Below are 12,558 nucleotides of genomic sequence, written 5' to 3'. Positions count from 1 at the left end.
AGAGCATATTTTTTTTAAAAACCAGAAGTCTCTGACTAGACTGTAGCTCTACTGGTTGTATTTATAAAGGAAGATAAAAGTAGCACTTGGACTTGAAACTTTACAACAGCAATAAAAAGAATAATGATCCTTGGTTTAGTATCTTTTGTGGCAAGGTTTATTATTATATCAGACTAAAACTGTAGGAGGAGTAACCTTTTAAAACAATTTTACAGAAATTTTGATTTAAGTAACCATGGCAACATCATTCAACAAAATCAAAAAACAAAAACACCAATTATGTATCTCTGTACTCTACTTGTATGCCACATTATACTGAAATCAGACAAAAAGTGTAGGAGGAGTAGCGTTTTGAAAGTATTTCAAGAAAATTTCTATTTTTAGTAACCATGGCAACACTGTTCATCGAAATCCGAAACAGAGAATTATGTATCTCAGTGTAGTTTACTTGTGTGCAAAGTTATACTAAAATCAGACCAAAACTGTAGGGGTAGCATTTTGAAGGTATTTCAAGGAAATTTCTATTTTTAGTAACCATGGCAACAATGTTCATCAAAATCAGAAAATCAATATAAAGAATTATGTATCTTAGTGTAGTCTACTTGTTTGCCAAGTTATACTGAAATCAGACCAAAACTGTAAGAGGAGAAGCATTTTGAAAGTATTTCACAGAAATTTCTATTTTTAGTAACCATGGTAACACCTTTCATTGAAATCAAAAACCGATATACAGAATTATGTAATTTATTATAGTCTACTTGTGTGCCAAGTTATATTGAAATCAGATTAAAACTGTAGGAGGAGTAGCATTTTGAAAGTATTTCATAGAAATTTCTATTTTTAGTAACCATGGCAACACCGTTAATCTAAATCAAAAACAGATACATAGAATTATGCATCTTAGTATAGTCTACTTGTGTGCCAAGTTATATTGAAATCAGATCAAAACTGTAGGAGGAGTAGCGTTTTGAAAGTATTTCACAGAAATTTCTATTTTTAGTAACCATGGCAACACCGTTCATCGAAATCAAAAACCGATATACAGCATTATGCATCTTAGTATAGTCTACTTGTGTGCCAAGTTATATTGAAATCAGGTCAAAACTGTAGGAGGAGTAGCGTTTTGAAAGTATTTCACAGAAATTTCTATTTTTAGTAACCATGGCAACACCGTTCATCGAAATCAAAAACCGATATACAGCATTATGCATCTTAGTATAGTCTACTTGTGTGCCAAGTTATATTGAAATTAGATCAAAACTGTAGGAGGAGTAGCATTTTGAATGTTTTTCACAGAAATTTCTTTTTTTAGTAACCATGGCAACACCGTTCATCGAAATCAAAAACCGATATTTAGCATTATGCATCTTAGTATAGTCTACTTGTGTGCCAAGTTATATTGAAATTAGATCAAAACTGTAGGAGGAGTAGCATTTTGAATGTTTTTCACAGAAATTTCTATTCTTAGTAACCATGGCAACACCGTTCATCGAAATCAAAAACCGATATACAGCATTATGCATCTTAGTATAGTCTACTTGTGTGCCAAGTTATATTGAAATTAGATCAAAACTGTAGGAGGTGTAGCATTTTGAATGTTTTTCACAGAAATTTCTATTTTTAGTAACCATGGCAACACCGTTCATCAAAATCAAAAACCGATATATAGAATTATGTATCTTAGTGTAGTCTACTTGTGTGCCAAGTTATATTGAAATTAGATCAAAACTGTAGGAGGAGTAGCATTTTGAATGTTTTTCACAGAAATTTCTATTTTTAGTAACCATGGCAACACCGTTCATCGAAATCAAAAACCGATACACAGAATTATGTATCTTAGTGTAGTCTACTTGTGTGCCAAGTTATATTGAAATTAGATCAAAACTGTAGGAGGAGTAGCATTTTGAATGTTTTTCACAGAAATTTCTATTTTTAGTAACCATGGCAACACCGTTCATCGAAATCAAAAACCGATACACAGAATTATGTATCTTATTGTAGTCTACTTGTGTGCCAAGTTATATTGAAATTAGATCAAAACTGTAGGAGGAGTAGCATTTTGAATGTTTTTCACAGAAATTTCTATTTTTAGTAACCATGGCAACACCGTTCATCGAAATCAAAAACCGATACACAGAATTATGTATCTTAGTGTAGTCTACTTGTGTGCCAAGTTATATTGAAATCGGACCAAAACTGTACAAGGAGTAGCATTTTGAAAAATTGTTTACAGACGGACGGACAGACAGACAGACAGACGGACGGACGACGGACACCTTACTATCGCATAAGCTCTTCTGGTCTCTGACCAGTAGAGCTAAAAATTAACACAGTTGTGACTAAAAACATGTTTATTTCCAAATGAATATTAAATTTAAATTTTATCCAAGTTATATCATTGTAAAAAAAATTATATGCAGCTTTGTTTGTTCAAATTTACCCTTCAGGATATTGTTGTAATGTACGCCCATATAGTTATCACGCAAAGGATTAGATTGTTCATGTTGCAACCCAAAAGCATGGCCCAACTCATGAACACAAACATCCTTAAAAAGTATAGTTATAACATTTAATTAAGAAATATAGAGATTTTCCCGAGAATATTACGAGTTTAACCATTACTTTCATTTTTAAATCTTGAGAATTCTTCATCCATTATGTTGCTTATTCTTCTTATTCATATACTTACGTTTGAACAGCAACTGATGCTTTGGTTCTTCTTTAATTTTCCAATGAAGGACGAACAACTCAAAAAGTCAATGAGAACGGTTAAAAATGATTTTACCCTTTTTTTGTTAGAATACAATTTACTGAGGACACAGACACGTACATGTATATAATGAACTGTCACTTCATTCCGCTGTTCATTCTGTTCCATGAAAATATTCGTAATGTTACTAACGCGCTGTCATAATTTTGCAAGTGGGACACCATATCATATTAATATTCATGCATAAAAATATCCAATTTAAAAAAAAATTACAAGGGCATGAGCAGGGTACGATGATTGCTCTCTTGTGCTCAACATAACAAAATAGGGTTTGTGTACACCTATAGAAGGAGATAAATATTTTTGGTTGTTATAAAGTCTGATGTGCCATTGTCGACTGCGTATAATTGATCAAAAAAATTTTTTTTTTTTTTTTTTAGAAAAACCATATCTGTTGACAATACATTTATTTCTTTGGAGATGACATCGAAGTAGCACACCAATTTACTTTATTTTCTGTGTAAGGCTTACCCTCCTTTTCTAATGTGATGAAGATAAGTGTTGTGGTTCAAACCGTACTCTCTCTGTGTTGTATTTGTATAAGGAACAAATCGTATACATGTCCAGTATTCAAAATGGTTGTGAGCTCGTATTCGACCTAACTGCTCTTTTCTATCTGTAATGAAATATGGAGATAACGAACAGTAACCAAGCTCAAAAGTACCTTAAAAATACTATATAAATTCGGAGAAGGGCAAACACGGACCTAAAAAACATCAGAGGTGGGGTAAGGTATCTTGGAGGAGTAAGCATGCCCTTTCGCCCGAATACACACGCCTTGTGCTTCTTGTCACGATAGGGCAAACGGAAAAATACGTACGCGGGTGTTAAGGCTACAACCAGTAGATCTTTTCACAAAAAGTCTTCGAATTTATTCCTTTTCACAAAAATTTTTACGAGATTCTTACATGTAAAATTTGTCGTAACTTTACGAGAGCTCTAACCCTCTCTTTAGTATCGTACAGCGGATTTTCATTAAAAAATATAACAGATAAAACCAGAAAAAGAGAACTTTTTTTTACGGATCCTATAATAGCATTTTATATTATTTCACAATTATTGTCGAAAAATGAAATGAAACATCATGCAAAATATTTACGATGGTGTAATGTATGTTCTAAATTTAGTAAGAATTATTGTTTTTGAAAATGAGCTCTCCTGTAAAAGAAGGTCAATAAATTAGTTGTTAACTCACAATGGAGTTATGAATACACTACATGGTGTCAGAAGCGGTTGATATCTCCCTTTTTCTGTCGCCATCTGCAGAAATAAGTGTTGCAGTTGTATAGAAGAGGATTCAAGGATTGTGATGGATACAATGAATCCAGCTGTCACGCCGAAATTTAACTGGGAGGCCCAGGATCTCGTTGAGGAATGGCGCACGTTTATACAACACGTGGAATTCTGGAGAAAGGGCCCATTGAGCAAAAATAAGGAAGAGGAACACTGTAATTACCTGATGATATGGATAGGAGACAAGGGGAGAGATATCTACTCAACGTGGAACCTATCAGACGAAGATAGTAAGACATTCTCAGTGATAAAGGAGAAATTTGAAAACCACGTGAAACCGAAGTCAAATCGTGTTTATTCGAGATACCTGTTCCTCAGTAGGACACAGAAGGAAGGAGAAACGTTTGAAAAATTTCTGACAGATCTCAGACCTTTAGTGAAAGAATGTGGATATAAGGATCAGGACGATATGATTCGAGACGCTATCGTGTTCGGTACCCAGGATCACAAGGTACGTGAAAAATGCATTGGTGAAGGATCAGACTTGACTTCGGAGAAAGCTATTAATTTTGCGCGTACATGTGAAATTTCTAAGCAGCAAATACAGTCTATGAAAGACAAATCGGTACATGGAATCTCGAAAGGTAGGACACCTCCCAGCAGGAAGTCGGCACCGACTAAAAGCGAAAGTGAAAGTAAAAAATCGATAGTGAAAGACTGTAAATATTGTGGCCAAACTCATGAGTTTAAACGATGTCCTGCATATGGTGAAACATGTAGAAAATGTGGAAATCCAAACCACTTTGCAGTTAAGTGTCACAAAGGGAAAAAGCATTCTGGTGCTAGTGCAAAGAAAAACAATAGATCAAAGACTATGCATGCAGTAGACACATCAGATGAAGAATTCTTTATTGGTTCAGTGGAAGTTAATGGTGAAAATTATGATGCAGAATGGTATGAAACAGTGAAGGTGAAGGACACTAATAGTCACTTCCAACTTGACACCGGGGCAAAGTGTAATGTTTTGTCATCAGCTGATCTCAAGAAAATAGACAAAAACCTGAAAGTTGCTCCAACCTTTTCACCACTGAAGTCATTCTCTGGACACTATATTTGTTGTGCTGGTACTGTTATACTACCCTGTGTATGGAAGGATGCAATGCTGCCATATGTGAAATTCTACATTATTGAACAAACTGTGAACCCTGTTCTGGGAGCTGACATATGTTCCAAGCTAGGACTCATTCAGCGAATACACAGCATTGAGAGGAAAAACTGTGCTGTACCATATGGCATTCCCCAGGATTATCAGGACTTATTCAGTGGACTTGGATGCTTACCAGGCACCTACTCAATCAAGGTGGATGAAAACATTCAGCCAGTTATACATCCTCCATGCAAGATTCCAATAGCCTTGAGGGATAAGGTCAAGGAAGAACTCGACAGAATGGAGCGTGAAGGAGTGATTGTGAAGCAACGCGAGCCGACGAGATGGGTCAACTCCATGGTAACCGTTACGAAGCCAAATGGCAAGATCAGGATTTGCATTGATCCTCGTGACCTAAATCGTGCAATACTTCGGGAACATTTTCCCTTGAAAACTGTTGAAGAGGTAGCAGCTAGGATGCCTAGAGCCAAGATTTTCAGCCAAATAGATGCCACCTCTGGATTTTGGCAGACCAAACTAGATGATGAGAGTTCGAAACTCTGCACATTTAATTCTCCGTTTGGACGTTATCGATTCACTTGAATGCCCTTTGGAATCAAGTCCGCACCTGAAGGATCTCGATGGAACAGAGGCAATTATTGATGATATCATTGTATGGGGAACCACAGAAGCTGAACATGACAGACGTTTGAAAGTATTACTGGATCGAGCAAGACAACATAACTTGAAGCTCAGCGTGGACAAGTGTGAGATCAGACGCTCAGAGCTGACTTACGTGGGACACAGATTTACTGACTCGGGTCTGAAACCCGATCCTGAAAAAGTCCGTGCTGTACAGGAAATGGACCGTCCCAATAATGTGAAGGACTTGCAAACATTTATGGGCTTTGTTCAGTACTTAGGAAAGTTTATGCCCAATCTATCAGAAGTTGGCTGTCCATTACGACAGTTACTGGAGAAAAATACTCTCTGGAAATGGGAAAGTGAACAGGAAGAAAGCTACGAGAAATTGAAACGCATGACTACCAGTGCACCGATTATTCAAAACTTTGATCCAAACAAGCCAGTGATGTTGTCTGTAGACGCCAGTTCTAAAGGACTAGGTGCAGTGTTGATTCAGGAAGATAAGCCAGTTGCGTACGGATCGCGCGCACTGACAGAAACACAACAACGATATTCTCAGATTGAGAAAGAAACTTTTGCAATTCTGAATGGATGTACAAAATTCCATGATTATGTATATGGTCACTGTGTACTGGTTGAATCGGACCATAAGCCTTTGGAAAGTATCTTCAAGAAACCAGTTCTATCTACACCTCCAAGACTACAAAGATTCGTGTTAGCACTTGAAAAGTATGACATTCAAGTAGTTTACAAACCTGGAAAGAAAATGTTCTTGGCTGATCATTTGAGTCGTTCCTATCTGAAAGAGACTAAGGAAACCCTTGTACCAGATTTACAGGTGAATGAAATACATCTTACTTCATACTTACCTGTGTCACAGGAAGTACAGGACAGGATCCGGAAGGAAACCGGCCAAGATGATGAGTTACAACAACTCTTGGACACAATCGTGGATGGATGGCCAAACAACAAAGCAGACCTAGCACCGGAAATTAGAGCCTACTGGAATTTCCGTGATGAACTTTCATGCATTGATGGTATTCTCTACAAGTCTCACAAACTGATTGTCCCAAAGTCTATGCAGAAGGAAATGCTGGAGAAGCTACATATTGGACACCAAGGAATTGTGAAGACAAAAAACCGAGCGAGAGACATTCTCTTTTGGAACGGTATGGGAAAAGACATAGAGAACCTTGTAAGCGCATGTGCAACTTGTGCGAAATATCAGGCTGCTAATCCTAAGGAACCAATGATCCGAAGTGAACTTCCATCAAGACCGTGGTCAAAGATTGGAATGGATCTGTTCGAACTTGGTGGAAACCATTACTTACTGGTAGTTGACTATTTATCAAAGTGGCCAGAACTTGCCAAACTGGAGTCGCTCACCTCTAAGTGCGTGATCACTCATGTGAAAAGCATGATTTCCAAATACGGAATTCCAGATATCATTATTAGTGATAATGGACCACAGTTCGTCATTTATGAGTTCAAGGAGTTTGTGAAATCGTATTACATCACACATACCACAACCAGTCCGTACCATGCTCAGAGTAATTGACAGACCGAGCGAATGGTTCAGACCATGAAACGCCTTATCACCAAATCTCAAGACCCATACTTAGCTCTTTTGGAGTATCGGAACACCAAGATTGATGGTATTGATATGTCTTCAGCCCAGCTATTTCTAGGACGCAGACTGAAGTCTATCTTACCTACTGCAGTCCCTCTATTGAAATCGTGTGTAGATGACAACACATTGGTCAAGATGAAATGTCGTTAGGAAAAACATGAGGAAAACTTTAACAGACATGCTAAGAAGGAACCACTTAAACCTCTCAAGGCAGGAGACCCAGTAATGATGCAGAGCCAATCAGGACAATGGACAAGTGGATTCGTTAAAGACTTGCACCCTTCAAAACGTTCGTATGTCATCGAAAGCAAAGGAAGATGCTACAGACGTAACCGCAAGTTCCTGAGACCTACTCGTGTCCAAAGTAACTCAGTCTCCAGAGATGATGTCCCTGCATATACCGATGCGATGTTGCGTTCTAAGACCACTCAGAGCACCAATGACATATCCACAGCTCCAGATGTGCAGCCAAATACCGTCACCGAGACAGCTACATCTGATGTTGAACCACCAGCCGAAAACCCTGCGCATGTTACCCCTAGTGGCCGCTATGTTAAACTTCCTGCACGATACCGAGAATGAACTTTATTGTTAATCGTATTGAAAGTTGAACTGAACTGATATTTTATCAAATTTATTTTGTGTTACAGTTAATAATGAATTTTAATTATCTAAAATCTAATGTTAATGGAAAGTATCAAATTTTATAAGGGGAAGGATGTAATGTATGTTCTAAATTTAGTAAGAGTTATTGTTCTTGAAAATGAGCTCTCCTGTAAAAGAAGGTCAATAAATTAGTTGTTAACTCACAATGGAGTTATGAATACAATACAGATTTTCGCAAGACCTACTTTTAGGTCAGACTATTGATTGTAACGTCAGAGTTTGCTTTTCAATCGATTGCACTCAATTTTTGTTGTGATTAGTATTTGTTTCACTTACAAGTATTGAATACTTCGCTTCATTTTTATTCTCATCTACTTTTTAAAGATTAAACAGCATATTGAGATCGTTGCTAGCTAGGGAAGAAGTCTTTCGTAAGTAAAATCTTAAGTTCAGTCTGAACTTGAATATATTGTTCGTTATCTCCAAACATATTTCATCTGCTACATGTACGAGTGCGTTCGTTAAAAGCACTTAAAAGAGTTTTCGTTCTCAAGTTAAAATCTTACGCAGAAAATTGAGATTTTTTTAAAAGGGGCTACAGGATATTCCACTTACCTTTACAATATTACCTCATAGTAAGCTATAAGACGTAAACTTGAGAGTTAACGATTTCTTAAAATCTAAATTTAAAGATGGATCTGAGGTCCTAGAAATGAATGAAAACATGCAAAACCTTAAATTATAATGAACAAAATCCTGTCGTTTTTGGATGGTATAAATAGCTATGTATTTGTCACGGGGGTTAAAACCCAAACCCAAGACGTCTGTTAATTGATCAATATTTGCAATGTGAAAATGAAACGTAACGAAAATTCATGTAAACAAACATAGAAAATCGGAGTTTAAATGCATTTAACATGAATATCATGTGTTATTCATGCGGAGTTAAAGCTTTTGAATAAGGTACGCTGATTTATATTTTTAAAAATTTCTTCGTATAATGAAGGCAGACAGTGTTTTTGACATCCAGATCAGCCTTTCCTCTGTCGTTCGTAACAACAAAGATGCAAAAGTTCAACAATACGCCGCATACTTTGAAACATAATTTTTGTCTCTATCGAAAGTTCTTTAAAAGTGCTGCTAGAATTGTGTGGTTAACGGGCATTGATGATTTTTTTTTTTTCGATCAAAATATAACAATTGTGGCAAAGTTTCATCAGAAAGTGTATAACAATGATTTCTGTGATCGGAGTGTAGGATTCTAGTGGCACTTTTCATGGGCCAGAGTTGATTTTACATAACTATTATTATAAATAGATATTAATTATCCCAGGGGTAGAACTTTTCACTTTTCTTATTAAGGAATCTTTTTCATGATGACGTCGTGGTGGAGTGCTTCCTTTACTGATGTCTATAGAATAGATAATGATAGTAAATGTTTTATCCATGACGTCTCCGATTTATCAATGTTACATTTTACAAAAAAAAAAATGTAAATTCGCCAAATTCTGATCTGCGTGCTGCCTTAACATAATTGCGTAGAAAACACTGTTTCTGACTGATATCAATTTAAGATAAAAAGATTATACAGTGAATGGGGGTGAAACACTTACCTGACAATGTTTCATGATCAAACAAATATGGCACAATTCCTTTATCCCAAACTCCAGCGTTGATTTTCGCTAATCGCTTATCTCTCCCTCGCTTTCGGACTGATTTTTCCATCATCTTTATATATTTCAAAGAAGATATTGCCTTTTAGTTTTTTTTATCTGTTCAAATGTCATTAAATTTTTACTAAATCCTGAACAAAAATGTTCCATTTTTAATTAGCACTCTTTTCTTGAAAAAGGATGTATTTACTCTAAAGTACTAGTAGGATTTCGAAGCGTTTATTTCTGTTAGAACTTAAAGTGGAATACCTCACAATTAACACTAGGAGGAGGAACATCCCCGGGACTGCGTCCATGTTTTATGGCCAACTTCTTTTGGCGTTGGTACTCTAGACATTCGTCCTCCAGTTCCTGTATAATTTCTTCTTCATTATCCCTATGTATATTCACCCTCTGAATAAAAAAAAAATATTTAGAAAGACCAACCATTTAAAGGAAAAAAATTCGAAAAGTTACTTTCTATGTGAAATATATTATTTTTATATTTGCTCACATGATTCCTCCGCCGATGATTGTGTGCTTCGTTGGAATCGCCCTTTTTACCAAACACGTGGTATTCGTGAGCATTATCTGCATCTCCTTCGTCGTCATCCTTTATTATACAACGAAAAGAGATTACAACTAAAAAATTACAAAAATAATAGAGATTATAGTATAATTAGATTATATATAATTAATGATATCTGTGAAAGTTACGTCAAATTTTTGTTATTCATGATGTGAAATTAATATTGTTTTACTCTGGATCATAACAATTTTAGGGCCGTAAATTTTGTCACATTATGTTTTCATATACCCTGGCAATAAAAATAACAGTGTTAGCTATGTTAGCGCTAAGTCCAAAAAATGCTAGGCGATCAGAATTATTTAACGGTATTTCCATGTTGTCTCGTCTATGGTGTCCGGATAAGGCCATTTGCAAAAGCTTAGCAGCGCGTTCAGGACAAAAAACGCGCTCTTCTTACAAATGAAATTAGAATTTGTTAATATTTTGTTAAAATGACAAAAATAGCATTTCCCAACATTAAGCCAAAAAAAAAAAAAAAAATAAATAAATAAATAAATAATAATAATAATAAACAAAAACAAACAAAGAAGTGAAGAATTCTAGCTAGTCAGGCAGTTTAAGTTTCTCTGGAACAACCCTCTAAAAACAATTAGTAGATAATACAATTGAGTCTAGATTAAAATAAGTAGATATCATAGTTTAACATTTTGATCACAAGTATTAGTAGAGATTATAGTTTTACTCAACGAATAGAGATTATAGCCGAACCTTTATTATACAATGCATAGAATGACATTTTTCATTTACACACTGTGCTACATTGCTTAATCTAAAATGTCTTGTATATCATACTCACTCCAAAATCGTCCTTAGGATTATCCCATGTCTTTATGATCTGTCCTTTAGGTACAACATCATCAAGGTTTTCTATCATCGAATTACTTTCATCTTTGATCTTTATTATAGACAAAACAAATGTAAATAATATTCGATTTTCAAAACGTAATCACACCACATTGTTGCAGAAATGATCAACAACGGATACTTTCATACCCAACATACTAAAACAAGAATTACAATACCACCTCATTTTCCATTTGTTCTTGGAAAAGTGTTCATTGTTTAACTCTAAACTGTCATTACGAGTTATCCAACATTAAAGAAAATGATAACAACATACGCTTTAATAATATCAACAAATATGTGATCGTCCATCTTTTTTAAAAAAAAAAAACAAACAAACTTTGTTACATGTAACATTAATGATATCACAGACAAGTCAATTTCTGCTTCCGGACCTGTCCCAATTCAACTTTTGAACATATCTATTGATTTAATTATACTATATAAATTTTATTGAAGTGATATCATCGATAAATCTTGATATATTTTAATTGAAAATGTGATTTAAGTCAAAGTATTTTAGTATTTTTCAGGCGTTCTGAAGAAAAGGCATCACAAAATGTGAATTGATGAGGATGTTGAGATAAATGCTTTGCTTAAAGATGTTTGTAATTAAAGAATTCATGAATTAATGAAAATAATTTAAAAGATAAATTCTCCGGAACGTAGTTTGGGGGGACGGGTGTGGAGTGGGGGTGGGCAGGGGTCTGTCCCCTTTTCCCAAAACATTATTGTTTATTATTGAAAATGGTCATATGCATTGAATGCTGCCCCCCCCCTCTCCCCCTTTTTCTTCGCGGTATATTGAGATCAGGGTGCTATGACAATGTATAAAAAAAATTGTTTATGAAAGAAATTTGAACCTACCCCCCTTCCCATGAAATAGGATTTTCGAGATTGAAATTTTCCCCTTTTCATATTTTTTTCAAAGTTTTTTTTCAGGTAAGATGATGAATCAGCAAATACTATTTTCATTTAAAAAATCACATGGCGGGTAATCTTTATTTTAATTTTAAAAAAATCTGCATTTGAAATGTTGGCAATCGTTTCTGAGTTTAAAGTGTAAATATTCTCTGAGCGTGTTCCATAATTCATTCGTTTATTACTCTTTCCTCTTATCCTAGTATTATTAGAATTATTCCTGTTTACATGTAATACTAATTCCAATATTAAGGACTAATGACCCTCTGCTCTAAATTTCACAATTTTTTTTAAACTTCCCTACATTGATTTTCATTTAGAGCTATAGCATCAGCTTTAAATGGAAAATAATATGAGGTATGAAGCGCTGCTTTTTTTTTTCCAGAAATGATTTTTATGTCGGATCATGATATGAAGAAATTTTCACACAGAGGATAGAAAAATAATGATTTAATATCACAACATAAAATTAAAGATATGAGGTGTATATGAAAATAATATTTAGTATCATACCTATTAAAT

At 35.1% G+C, this 12,558-nt stretch overlaps 1 protein-coding gene across 1 annotated transcript in view; it reads right to left on the bottom strand.

Annotated features, from left to right (window-relative positions):
* Positions 1 to 11,146, bottom strand: part of LOC133201786 (uncharacterized) — a 28,269-nt gene extending 17,123 nt beyond the window's left edge. Inside the window, exons 1-7 of the mRNA XM_061337591.1 lie at positions 11,069 to 11,146; positions 10,198 to 10,296; positions 9,954 to 10,097; positions 9,645 to 9,759; positions 3,242 to 3,386; positions 2,690 to 2,747; positions 2,441 to 2,546 (exon numbers count right to left, since the gene is read on the bottom strand). Of these exons, the coding sequence (XP_061193575.1) occupies positions 2,441 to 2,546; positions 2,690 to 2,747; positions 3,242 to 3,386; positions 9,645 to 9,759; positions 9,954 to 10,097; positions 10,198 to 10,296; positions 11,069 to 11,146 (745 nt within the window). The remainder of the gene's footprint in view (positions 1 to 2,440; positions 2,547 to 2,689; positions 2,748 to 3,241; positions 3,387 to 9,644; positions 9,760 to 9,953; positions 10,098 to 10,197; positions 10,297 to 11,068) is intronic.
* Positions 11,147 to 12,558: the final 1,412 nt, after the last annotated feature.

The sequence above is a fragment of the Saccostrea echinata genome, unplaced genomic scaffold (genome assembly GCF_033153115.1).
Source record: "Saccostrea echinata isolate AGI-Se365-2 ecotype Australia unplaced genomic scaffold, CSIRO_AGI_Sech_v1 ptg000002l, whole genome shotgun sequence".
Taxonomy (NCBI): Eukaryota; Metazoa; Mollusca; class Bivalvia; order Ostreida; family Ostreidae; genus Saccostrea; species Saccostrea echinata.
The sequence above is the reverse complement of the archived record's forward strand: the minus strand, read 5'-3'. Positions and strand labels throughout refer to the sequence as shown.